The sequence below is a fragment of the Schistocerca serialis genome, chromosome 8, assembly GCF_023864345.2.
Source record: "Schistocerca serialis cubense isolate TAMUIC-IGC-003099 chromosome 8, iqSchSeri2.2, whole genome shotgun sequence".
Lineage (NCBI taxonomy): Eukaryota > Metazoa > Arthropoda > Insecta > Orthoptera > Acrididae > Schistocerca > Schistocerca serialis.
The window spans coordinates 410,038,340-410,052,529 of NC_064645.1; the positions used below are offsets into that span (position 1 = coordinate 410,038,340).

General features: G+C 37.5%; 1 protein-coding gene across 2 annotated transcripts in view; it reads left to right on the plus strand.

Annotated features, from left to right (window-relative positions):
* LOC126416025 (embryonic polarity protein dorsal-like) overlaps positions 1-14,190 on the plus strand; it is a 98,182-nt gene that overhangs the window by 42,161 nt on the left and 41,831 nt on the right. For both annotated transcript variants that reach the window (XM_050083476.1, XM_050083475.1), the window contains exon 9: positions 12,670-12,822. In XM_050083476.1, the coding sequence (XP_049939433.1) occupies positions 12,670-12,822 (153 nt within the window). The remainder of the gene's footprint in view (positions 1-12,669; positions 12,823-14,190) is intronic.

Consider the following 14,190-nt stretch of genomic DNA (forward strand, 5'->3'; position numbering starts at 1 on the left):
ATTATAATGACAGCTTGCAAGTCACATGTAATTTTTGCTATCTTTGCAATTAATTTAACATTTATTTTGAATTGTGAATACTGCCATTCTTCTTGTTCACACTGAAATCATATTTATTAATACATTTTTTTGTTATTGCTTATGAAAAAACATCACCAATTTGACCTCATATTTTATGGAGGAAATAGCACACGTCCTATTTTTTTTTTCAACACAATACTATGTTTTTTCTTGAAGGTGTACACCCACCCACCCAACAGATGTTTTCAACTTTTTTAGCACCACTTCTCTTATAGCTGAACATACCACTGCTGTATATTAATGTTGTTGATTGTCATCTTTGTTTCTGAATGTGTGGTTAGATTTGTCTAAACAGATTGTGTTGACCGTGGAAAGTTTTTGTTGATGTGTCCCGTGGTTTTCAAGGTACCTGCTCCAGATTAACAGATCACTTTTTTGATTTAACAATTTAAAGTTCCTCTCGGTAATCCTGAAAGACAGATTCCTCTTCTTTCCACTGTTCCAAAAGGCATTAGCTTATATCATATACTCTTCTTTATCGACAGGGGCAAAGTGGTGTCCAACAATATTACATCAAAGCAGGCTTCATTGCTTACTTCATCATTTTCACTTCCCTGTCCCATTGTACCAGTGATGCTGTTCAATGAATGTGACTGTGGTGAAAGTGCAGCCTCATTGCCATCATCTCCATCCTCTTAGTAAATAAACAGCAAACATCAGTGCACTATTTTGTTCTGTATCCACCACATCTTCCTCTGTGAAGTTGCCTATGATTTCTGCAATGAAATTGAAAGGCATAAATAATAACACAAATAAGCCTCAGAAGCTTTCATTTGCCTTGTATAAAAGATAATCGAACAGCCACACATAATGATGCTTATCAATCATGTTCATTCTTTGAAGTGTAACTGTTGCAGTTTGGCTGTCATTCCGTACTACTCCTGGAGGTGCTCCAGTATCAGTTGCAGTTCAGTGTCATTATAAATACAAAATCGTACCCACTCCACTCTACAGCACCTCATGCTTGGGCATGAAGTGGGTGCAGTGGGGCAGAGTGAGTGAATACAAGTGGTATGCACATGTGTTTAAAAGCTGTAGTGTCAGAATATCGTAACTGCATGCTATCAGAATAATGGCCCTGATTTTCATGCAGGATCAATTGTTGGGGCTTGATGTCCTGCACTTGTGCATCTTTCTCCTTAAAATATGAGGCTGAGTTGCTGATGTTTCCTTGTTAGTAGAACAATTTCCTATTTACAAAAGAAAAGCCAGAAACCATTAATGTTCTATAGTAACTGATGTTATTTACATGAGGAAGTCAAATAAACTGCAGTTTTTTCATGTTATTTGTTGCACTATTTGTTTTATTAGTGGTAAAATTGTCTTTTCATACAGTACAGACTCACACATCTGGCATTTGTGTCCTTGGTGATTTTTATTTTATGGGCGTTAAGCCATGGTCCAAGGCATATTTCTGTCCAATCTAAGCTATAATGTACAGAGATAGAGAGGCCATAGAAATTCAAAATCACAAACTTCAACAGTAAAGAAAAAGATTTGAATTTAGACAAGCTTGGACCTTAGCACTAAATAAAGCAAACAACACAACTCTACCTAAAAGATGCTCCATAACTGCAATCTTAGACAGCGGTCTGATTACATCACAAACAAATTATTTTGATATGTATAAACAGTTCAACTTACTGAGCTTGTTTGAGATTTTAACTGTTTTCTGAGTCATTATAGCTTCTGCTGATATTTCCAGCATTGCAGGATGTAGCATCAGGCAGAAAACTAGGCCTTGGACCATTATCCAATGTCCATAAAACAGAAATCACCGAAATTGTCTTGATTGCTTACAAGCAGTTGCTAAGCTACATTGAACCAAGTACACTACACACTATTTATAATATTGCAATAAACCATTGAGTTGCATAGAGCCACAGTTGTTTATCTGCATTTTGCATAGACCAATGGTGGTGGGCACTAACATGAAGCAGCTTAGCTTTCAAATCAAGTCAGATTTGTTGGCAAATAGGACATGTGAAAAAATATTTGTTGTGTCATTGTGTTTACTTTCAGATGTTTCAGTCTACCACAGGTAGTACAGTTGTTTTTATGTGGCTGTTCTGTACACTGACTGTAACAATATATAATATTTGTACAAGGCCTGTGAAGGATTTTAATATGCAAAACATATGAAACTGCACAGTACTTAACTTATAGTAATATTTGGATCGTAACAGATGAAGGCATGTTATTCTTTATGCCAACAGATTTTGTTATTGTAGCAGGTGACTGGTTTACTATATATTCAGACTCTGTGGTAAAATTAACATTTTAAGTGCTGCAGGTTTACTAGGATAAAATTATTGCTTTAAAAACTTCCAGCTACATTAGTAACTTCAGATTTACATATATCTACACAGTGCATTATCTTTTGCTTGACTCACCTTTCTTAATCTTCTTTTCTATTTTTCCAAAATTGTCAGTTACAGAAAATTTAAGTACAAAAAGTAAAAAATTGTAAAACAGAACTTTATGGCATAATGAATGTGTTAATTGTAATTGTCTTTTCTGAAAATACATGTTGCCACTATCACATTATTATGATAAGGTGATTTTAAATGTGTGTTATGATGATATGGTGTTGGAAAAAAGCTGGGAAAGTTAAATGTTATTGTTTGGTTCAGTGGCTTCAGTGCATAAATGCTTTCTTGGTGTCTGTGGATGAGTAATGTGATTTTTTTGCACATTATTAAAAATCCTACTTTTCTATGGAAAATCTCTTATCTGACTTTTTATTTATTTCATTCCTCTATTTTCCTTATAAAGTTTTAATTTGAAATTATTTTCAACTAAAGAATTAAAAAGATAGGAAAGTGTGAAGGTAATTTATGATCCTGAGTGTTAGAAATGTGGGACACAAATCATCAGCATTTCTCGTTGAAGAGGGGCAACAGAGAAAGCGAAAATTCTGGACTCAGCTAAACACTGCATGCTGAGAAGTTCAGTGAAAGGAGGGAGAGGAGCTTATTTAGGCTTACATTTACATCCCATTTACATCCACTGCTGTCGTGTCCCGATTGCAGTGGGAGAAAAATTTCAATGAAGATCCCTTTCAGTTACTTACCAAAGACAGCTTCTTTAGAAATAAGTGAATTACACTGTAAATTTCACTTTGTTGCAAATATTATTGGGCGAGATAAATATAAACTGCAACAGCTATTTTATGGTGGAGAGCAGTATCTTGTTAGGACATATTCATGAATTAGTAGTATCGTAGTGTCAATACTTCATAAAGAGTTGTTAACTTTGTGTGTTGTTTATACAACAATATTGATTTGTTATTCAGCAATATAACTATTGAAATACTGCGTGTGTTAGGTTGGTTTATCTTTTCTCTTCTTTCTGATAAATTGAAAAGTGCAAAGAATTAGTTAATGCTCTATCAGCGCCAAGACCATACAAACTGTACTTGAACTGCCTAAATGTTATTTCCCTGATGACCACAGAGAATACAGATAAAATAAATTGAATAATGGCTGTTTTGTTTAAAATTGCCTGCAAAATCATAAAAGCGTTCTTATTGATTATTGAAACTCCTTTGCAACTTATAATGTGTCACATGGGTATATTGTACGAGAAATTATTAGTTTCTGAGTTAAGGACTTCACCGAGTTCATGAAATAGAAATTTTATGGCTACAAGACATATTAAACTCAAGGAATTCTAAAATAATGAGAGACAATAAGCATGTCTTGTCTCTAAGGATAAAAAAGAATGGAAATTCTTTTTGTTTTCTAAATTTGATGTATGATATTATTTGCTGGACTGTTGTACAGGAAACAGTGGCTAATGTATCGTGTGCATTAAATGAATACTTTTCAGTTTATGGTGGAAGGGCTTCATTGCCCCCATTAAAATTAGCTATGTAGACAACCATGACAAGGACTTCAAAAGTACAGAACGATCAGATTGGTAGAAAATTGAACTGTAGTGCTGTGTACATGCGAAAGAACCCATAGGAATAACAAAGTGCCTGCATTATAGGTGGGTGTAAAGTGAACAAAATATTGAAATTAATGGAGGGGAGGGGGGGATAAAACAGTAGGTCTATTTATTAATTAAGCTCCAGCAGTTTTCCTGTTATAGAGTAAGGACACTGGACAAAATTTTAGTCAGGCTGTTTTAAGAGTTCACTGTCACTTTGGAGCAATGGAGATGTGTAGAACTGGTGTCAGGCTGTCATGTGACCTCCCACCACTGACGAAAGTTGTGGTAGTGAACTGATTTGTATGTGCCAGTCAATAATATGAAATCAGTGCAGTTAGATATGTTGATGTGGAAATGCAGTAGAATTGCAGAAATGAGCTATCATGTTTGGATGTTTCAGTGACCACAGTTTGAATGAGGTTGCCTGAACTGCTGGTGTATCGAAGTGGACTAACCGATGTGTGTGCAAGGAATGGCATACCACTTGCAACAACGTAACATAGTGTAAGCACAGAGACCATAAAAAGATTATAACTGACAGTGACTGGAAATGAGTGTCACACTTTGTCAATGACAGTTGGTTTCAAACGTGACAGAAATTGCTGCTGCTCATGAATGTTGGTCTGTCTCAACCAGTTTACAAGCAAACATTGTAAAGGAGATTGCATGCACCAAATGTTTGGTGTAAGATATCTCCCAAAAGGCCATTGCTTACAGTGACACACACAGCTGCATGTCTCCAGTAGAACAAGACAGAAACTGGATATTAGCTGACTGGAGACATCTAAAATAGTCCGACAAGTCACAGTTTTTTTCAAACCCGCAGTTTTTGAAGTTGTAGTTCAGGCTGACGATTGTTCTGTGATGTTCTGTGGGCGTTTTTAATACCACAAATTAGACCCTCTCATTCAGGTTACTGTGCACATGGACTGACATGTATACGTTTACATTTTTGCCGACCGAGTGTTGCCCTTTCTTCTATATGTTCATGAGAAGATTTCTGTGGACAGTTCCATTTTCCAAGATGACAACAGGCATGGTCACTGGGCTGCACACGTGTGTTCCCAGTTTGACAAAACAGTCGGGTATCTTATTGCACCTATGCTGGCTGCTACATCACCCAGTCCCCCATAGAACAGTATGGAACAGTGAGTGAAACATAGCCATCAACTTAACCACATTTTATTGCCTATAGCGTCCAATCATCAGTGAGTGGTTTCAGCTGTATATGGCATACCTGAATAAAATTGTAGACTATCTTCCTCATTGAAGTGAGGCCATTATCAAGCCTAGATTGGTAGGCTACATAGTATTCGTGTGACCAGTCCTTGACATGACTAATTTTTTGTCCAGTGTGCTTGTGTATATGTCTGTTAGTGAACTGTAATTAATTTTTCAAACTTTCCTTCTTATACATTTGGTGAAGGGGGCATTTTCAAGTTGCTTTATTGGTTTCAGTGTATTGTATTTTCATTTGGCTTCTATATCTTAAGTATTCATCTGCCAGTAAGAATGAAAGTTTAGAGTTTTTTCAGAAGATAGATAGGCTCCATCACAAAGGAATGGAGAAAGACAGACCTTACGAAAACTTGTTTCAGTGTGTACAACTGATAAAGTCTGGACAGCTTAGAGAAATGGCAAAACTACTACTTTGTTAATATGGAAAACAGCTCCAGCTTCAAGGATGCTGAGGTACATATTGTGTATGAATCTTTGTTGGGGCATGAAGGCATGAAATGTTAACATATTTTGAGTGCTTTTGCTTTTGGCTACTGCTTTAAATGCCAGCTCATGTACAAATTGCTATTATAAATAACTTATTTGTTGTAAATATTCATGCATGATAGCATAATTAAATCATCTTTATTTAATTATTCATGTAGATACTAAAATATAGTTGATTGTTGAATAACACTTTTAAGCAGAATCTTATTTTTTGGTATACGATTAGAGGTTTCATTTTGCACAATATTTATGTCGTGTGATTAGTGTCATGGAATTTTTATGTAGTTTTTTTTTAATTATATGTTTAATTAGCCACTATTTTCATTTATGAGGCTTTATAGTACTCATTGTGCTGATAGCATTTTCCTCTTTCTTTATCTTCAATTTCGAGTTTGCATGTCTTCCAACATATTTAATAATACAGATCGTATTTCTGGTTTATACATTGTGTTGTTAAATGGTTTGTATCATGTGTCAGATTGTAGTTTTCTGTGTGTAACATTTTCATACAATCTATTTGGAAATTGATGCTGTTCCCTTAAACTGTAATGAAAAGACAACGAACAAAAGATACTCACTGGATCAGTAGTCATACTTTATCTCATGAAGTGACAATTTTAGTTAGATTCTATGAAGATTTATGTTGCATTATCCAAAGTTAATATGCAAAACAAATCATTTAACTGTCTTAAAATTAAAATTATAGTTCCATTAACTAGCACACAGAGAGTACTAAGCTGGTAGCCTGCATTTCCAGTAGGATTATACAGTATTCTGTAATAAGTGAAAAGACAGCAAAATAATAATTACAAAACGGACCAAAAGGAGCTGATATGAACAAGATAGAGGACAGTAGAGTCAATGAATAAAGTGAGCATTGTTAATGTCCAAGATTGACATTGCCTTAGGAATGCTAGAGAAAATAGTGGCTGAGGTTTTGTGTTGAGGAAATGAAGTTTGATTTAATACAGTTTTAGATACCGGTTGGAGATTTGCCAAGAGTGAGGAAGGACAAAGTGTTATTGGCATCGAAGAAAACCAGTAGATGACAGTCAGTGGGATTAGTTTTTCATCTCTGTCTTTTACAACTGTCATTGCCACTGGCTGTGTGATGTTTGAGAGTCTGGAATGTGTGAAACATGAGTTGTTTAGACAGGAGCTTCAGAAAAATAAATTTTCCTCTTCTTAGTTAAATAGCAACCTAATGCTTCAGGAAAATTTTCACTATGCCAAGTTGTGATCTGTTGCAGAACATTGATGCTTTAATGAGACAAATGAAGTGTAGAAAAGTTATTTTGAATGGGGGTAGAAGAAAACCATTCCAAAATAAAACTAACCCAGAAAATAGTTATAGGACAGAGGCAGAATTGATTCCCGGTAATGATCAGCGGAATTGCCCTTCACAGAAGACACTATAAATCGTAATTTTGATGCACGAATCGGTTGCTGTCACATGTCTACAATGCACAACTTCGTGTCTCGAATACTTCAGTGTGATGTTAGGTAAGTGACAGTAGCAAACATGTTTAGTGATCTGTCGAATGAAACTCAAAATCATGCACACATTAAAACAGTGTGCATTCGTTTTTGAGTGGTATGTGAAGCAAAATTCGTGGACGACTTGTTGCTTGCACAAGAACTTAAGACTGGAAGTATTTTCGAGAAACCTCCAGAACTGTTTTCAATGCTAAACTCGATAGCAAAATGGCAAGAAAATGGCTCCGAAGAAAGGAAAAACTAAACTGTCTGAAGAGAGTTCGAACACCATTAAACATTGCTCTAGTGAAGGAAAGCCTGTTACAAAGTCTGACAAAATCTCAAATGAAATCTCAATATCACTTGTCTGTGCAAGTGGGACTCAAGAGTTCGTCACGTTGAAACAATATCTACAAGGACCTGCACCTGTATCTGTATAAATCTGCTGTTGTGCTTGAGTCAAATCATCCAGATGAACTTTCACATGTTGAGTTCTGCTGACTGTTTCCGAGTGGAATGGAATCAGCTCTTTCGGATCCTCAGTTTTTCACTTCTTAAGATGAAGCCTGGTTCAACCTGCCAGTAAGTGTGAACTCTCAGAAACGCATAAAAAATCTCCACCGTACTTTGAATAGCTGTTGCATAATCTCGAGATTGGTGTCTGGTGCACAATGTCTGATGTCCACACTGTGACATGATTCTTTAGAAAAATTGTTGATGCTAATCTGTTTGCCCATAAGCTGTTTAATTCATGTGGATCAACTCACAGAAAATGATTGACTCTGAGGACATTTTCAGCAATATGGAGCAATAGCACACACTACCTTGACAACCTTGTCAACCCTCAAACACTAGAGGAGCTGTGTACTACAGATCATTAGCCATGGATTCAGGCAGCTTTCTGTGTGAATGAAAACTTCAGTAGTTCAAAGATTTTAAAGCCAATGTTATTCAGTGCCAAATATATGGACACTATCCCTGGTAGCATATGGAAGTTTCCTGACTACGTAATGTATCCAGGACATAATTTGGCCAACTGAAGCACATAACAGCCTATAGAAATATCTCCTAATGACAACTGACAAAGTTGTTGAAAGCTCAAGACTGACAAATCTGGCGTGGCAACAACTGCATGAAGCATTTAAACCTTCAGGTTGATTGCAGCTCTGCCTAAGTAGACAATACAAATTAGTATCACTATCACTCCCTGTATATATATGTATATAATAGATGGAAACATTCCACGTGGGAAAAATATATCTAAAAACAAAGATGATGTAACTTACCAAACGAAAGCATTGGTATGTTGATAGAGACACTAACAAACACAAACACACACACAAAATTCTAGCTTTCGCTTTTGTGAAAGCTTGAATTTTGTGTGTGTGTTTGCGTTTGTGTTTGTTAGTTGCGGAAGCTTGAATTTTGTGTGTGCGTTTGTGTTTGTGTTTGTAGTTGCGATAGCTTGAATTTTGTGTGTGTTTGTTAGTGTTAGTGTGTCTATCAACATACCAACGCTTTTGTTTGGTAAGTTACAGTTTCTTTGTGTGTGTGTGAGGGAAACATTCCACGTGGGAAAAGAAATGTTTGCTTGTGTCTGTGTATGTGCGGATGGATATGTGTGTGTGTGTGTGTGTGTGTGTGTGTGTGTGTGTGTGTGTGTGTGTGTGTGTGCGTGTGTGCGCGTGCGCACGTGAGTGGTGTATACCTGTCCTTTTTTCCCCCTAAGGTAAGTCTTTCCGCTCCCGGGATTGGAATGGCTCCTTACCCTCTCCCTTAAAACCCACATCCTTTCGTCTTTCCCTCTCCTTCCCTCTTTCCTGGCGAAGCAACCGTTGGTTGCGATAGCTAGAATTTTGTGTGTACGTTTGTGTGTCTATCGACGTGCCAGCGCTTTCGTTTGGTAAGTCACATCATTTTTGTTTTTAGATATATTTTTCCCACGTGGAATGTTTCCCTCTATATATAATGAAGGGAAACATTCCATGTGGGAAAAATATATCTAAAAACAAAGATGATGGCATGTTGTTAGACACACAAACATACACACAAAATTCAAGCTTTCGCAACCAACAGTTGCTTCATCAGGAAAGAGGGAAGGAGAGGGAAAGACGAAAGGATTTGGGTTTTAAGGGAGAGGATAAGGAGCCATTCCAATCCCGGGAGCGGAAAGACTTACCTTAGGGGGGAAAAAAGGACAGGTATTCACTCACGTGCGCGCGCACACACACACACACACACACACACACACACACACACAGACACAGATTCCACGTGGGAAAAATATATCTAAAAACAAAGATTCTGTAACTTACCAAACGAAAGCGTTGGTACGTTGATAGAAACAATAACAAACACAAACACACAAACAAATTTCAAGCTTTCGCAACCCCGGTTGCTCCCTCAGGAAAGAGGGAAGGAGAGGGAAAGACGAAAGGACGTGGGTTTTAAGGGAGAGGATAAGGAGTCATTCCAATCCCGGGAGCGGAAAGACTTACCTTGGGGGGAAAAAGGGACAGATATACACTCTCTCTCTCTCTCTCTCTCTCTCTCTCTCTCTCTCTCTCTCTCTCTCTCTCTCTCGCGCGCGCACCCACACACACACACACACACACACACACACACACACACACACACACACACACACACACTTGTGTCTGTATATGTGTGGATGGATATGTGTGTGTGTGCGAGTGTGTACCCGTTCTTTTTTTCCCCCTAAGGTAAGTCTTTCCGCTCCCGGGATTGGAATGACTCCTTACCCTCTCCCTTAAAACCCACTTCCTTTTGTCTTTCCCTCTCCTTCCCTCTTTCCTGATGAGGCAACAGTTTGTTGCAAAAGCTTGAATTTTGTGTGTATGTATGTGTGTGTTTGTGTTCCTATCGACCTGCCAGCACTTTCGTATGGTAAGTCACATCATCTTTGTTTTTAAATATATTTTTCCCGCGTGGAATGTTTCCCTCTATTTTATATATATAAACAAAGATGATACCATACGAAAGTGCTGGCAGGTCGATAGAAACACAAACAAACACATACATACACACAAAATTCAAGCTTTCGCAACAAACTGCTGCCTCATCAGGAAAGAGGGAAGGAGAGGGAAACATATTTTTCCCGCGTGGAATGTTTCCCTCTATTTTTTATATATATATATATATATATATATATATCAACCTGAAGGTTTAAATGCTTCATGCAGTTGTTGCCATGCCAGATTTATCAGTCTTGAGCTTTCAACAACTTTGTCAATTGTCGTTAGGAGATATTTCTATAGGCTGTTAGGTGCTTCAGTTGGCCAAATTATGTCCTGGATACATTACATAGTCAGGAAACTTCCATATGCTACCAGGGATAGTGTCTGTGAAAGTTACTGAAGAATGTTGGTAGTGATGCTGATCTCATTAGATGGTAGCTGGTTTGGCTGACAGCCTGAAGAGTCCATACCCATGCACCACTAAAGGTGTACCCATTGTCACCCTTGGAAGTCCCGTGACTCTATGATGTTTCCATGACATAATTCAGCCAACTAAAGCACCTGACACCCTACTAAAATAACTCCAGATGATGATGATGACGGAGGAGGGATGACGGAGGAGGTTTTTGAAAGCTCGGGACTGACAAATCTGACGGGGAATTTATTCAAGAATGTCATTACAAAAAAACTGTTCTCAAATCTGAATGTTGGTTTGACCAACACATTGATTTAGTGAGCATATTCCTTTTTTAATTAGAATACCCTTGTATGACACAACTTGACTAAAAGAAGGGATCTTTGACAGGACACATTCTGAGATGTCAAGGAATTGCCAATTTTGTATTGGAGGGAAGTGTCGGGGGTGGGGGTTAAAAATTGTAGTGGGAGACTGAGAGGTGAATACAGTAAGCAGGTTCAAAAGAATGTAAGTTACAGTAATTATTTGGAGATGAAGAGGGTTTTACAGGATAGACTGGTGCAGAGATCTGCATCAAACCAGTCTTTGGAATGAAAACAACAACAACAGCAACAACAACAACAACAACAACATGTTTTCCTCAGACCTTTAATAGGCTTACCCTTTGAGCTGTATGAGAATGTTAATAGTTCATGGTGTAATTCGAATGCGTGTGCAACTAGGCATTTTGGTTATTAACAAACATGCCTGAGCCGGCATTGTACCCCAGTCCAGCACATAGCAGACCTAATGTTACTTGTCTGTGTAATTAACATGGCATTGATAATTGTCTTAACGTGCACTTACTATTTCTGTTTATCAAAGTGCTTGCAATTGTTGTATCAGTATAAGCACATGTTCAGTAGCTACAAATTTAATAAATATTCTGTAGTTACTTCTATTCAGGCCAAGAGAACAATGTTGTAACAGATGTTCAATCATTATTGACTGTTGTTGAACTCCACAGACTTAAAACTGTTCACCGCAGATAGTTCAAATTTAGGAACATGTGGTCATCATACTGGTCTCCTGGTCATTGTTGGGTTTCTTGACCCTGTAACCAATACTGATTGGTCGAGTAGCTCCTTTGTTGGCTTCACAAGGCTGAGTGTACATCGTACCAGTCCTTCCATCAAGAAAAAATCCCTAGCAGTACTGGGAACCGAACACGGGTCCTCTGCATGGCACTCCACCAAACTGACCACTCAGGTATGGAGGCGGACATTCATTACTTACTTCAGCGACATTTTTCTTAACCTACAGTTCGAAAAAATTACTTTGAACTTCTGCACTGTGAGAATTAACAACTTCTTTGTCAGTCACTTCTTTTCTGCTAGTATTTGCACAAAATGAAATATGTTCTTGTGTAGTGCCACCGAGGGAGGCATACTGGACTCACATTCTGGAGGACAATGGTTCAAACCCGTGTCTGGCCATCATGATTTAAGTTTTCTGTGATTTTCCTAAATAGCTTCAGGCAAATGCTGGGATGGTTCATTTGAAAGGGCACAGCCAATTTCCTTCTCAATCCTTCCCTAATTCGATGGGACCGATGACCTCGCCGTTTTGTCCCCGCCTTCAAATCCACCAACCAATATTGTGTAGTGCCACTAGGTTTTGAACTTAGGACTGCAATTGAATTGTCTTAATACACAAAAGTGGCTAGTCAAAGTCGCTCCTAGTAGTTCCCAGCAAAATATTTAGGGATAAACATTAATACAATACAGATCTCCAAGTTCAGCTCGATCCAGTCTATCTCAGGACTGTTCATAGTTTGTAATATGACTTCATGAAAGTAAATGATGTACACCGTTGTTTACTCATTGGGTGAAGACAAAATTTTTAAAGAATATGCAGAAGCAAAACTCTACAACACTAGTATTTGTATATTTATAAGTGAAATATATATTTTACAAACATACCTAATTTTTAAAATCTGGTTTTAATATCTTTGTGTTTTCCATGAACTTGTTATGATCCACTGTGATTTGAGCAATTTGCGGTACACTATTACAGTGCTCCAGCAATTTGGCAGTGCAATGTATGGGTCCTCAGTGCATCAATTACCAATCCAAACGACTGCCCAAGGACTTGAGCAGAAACCTTCACCCCAGCTCCAGATGCAAATGCCAGTATTGCATCATCCAACCATCAAGAGGGAACCAGTAGGTGTGTTTGCACTCAACAGCTGGATGATCTTTTATCAATTTTTTTATTCTCACCACAGCAAAAAATAAGAACCATAAATGTTTGTTAAGTGCATTGTGCTTCATTTCACTTATTAATGCCTTGTTTATTTTAAGAAGCCCTTCTGTGCTTGCATCAAGTTTCTGCACTGCCCCTGTTTTTCATATTTTATTTCTATTATTACACTACAGAATGATCTGGCTACAGAGGTGATCCATTTTGAAACTGGCCATTTGTACCACTTTTTTATTTTATTTGTTAAAAAATGTAACTCTTCATAGTGAGGCTGGTCTTAGTTTACCAGAACTGAAATCCTCTGGTAAGTACCTAATACCATCCCAAAACACACGTGTTGTGACAAAATAGTGCTACATTACTGTATGTTTATGAAACATGGGTTGGAAAAATAATCACCAACACACAACTGATATGATGTATGCCCATCTTCGGCATCCAGAACAGTTTAAATCATCCTGGGATCCACGTACATAAATTCTGATAAGTGCTATTTTATAATTCATTGCAAAGGAGTTTTTCCTTTTCTTAGCAGATAATGCAAGAGGATGACTGGCAACAGTTCTTCGAGTACATAACAAAGTTATATGATAATACGATTAAGAAAAATATGAGAACATGGGATGATAAGTTATTTCATCCTTATGATCCTCAAACTGTCTTAGAGACACTTTGTAAATGGAATAAATGTGGTCTCCTAAGATGATTCAATAACTCTACCATATTTACATTTTCTTTCAGCGTTACCGTAACACTTAATGAAAGAATAAGACTGTTGTCATGGATGCACTAGGCCTCTAGCAACAATTTACTTCAAGTAATTGACAAAATTTGAATACAACAATCACAGCATGTCATTTTGCTTTGTGTTAGCTTCCAGTTTGCTGAAGATTGGGAAATACTGTTTTACACAGTATAATTATCTGGTCTCTGCATGTTTCATTGTGGCTAAGATCATAAATAATGTCAGTCCTTACACGAAAATGTAGTAGATCTTAAATTGATATGTGAAGTGCTTCTAAGAAGTTTGTAAGGTAGGAGAGATTAAGTGCTGGCAGAAGTAAAGGTGTGAGATCTGGTCTTGTGCTGGAATGGCTCAGTTGCCAAGTGCATTCGCCAGACAAAGAAATGTTACAGCTTCAAGTCTCAGGCCAGTTCATAGGTTTACACTGCCTGACAAAAAAAGTGAAACACCCACAAAACCTGGTCCAGTGTCAGTGTAACTTCTTACACTTACACATCATTGGGTATGTAAATGATTAGAGGTACAATTCTGTGCAACAGATTAGAATGGCCATCAGAGTGCATTAGCATTGTTTGAGTTCAGTGTTGTTA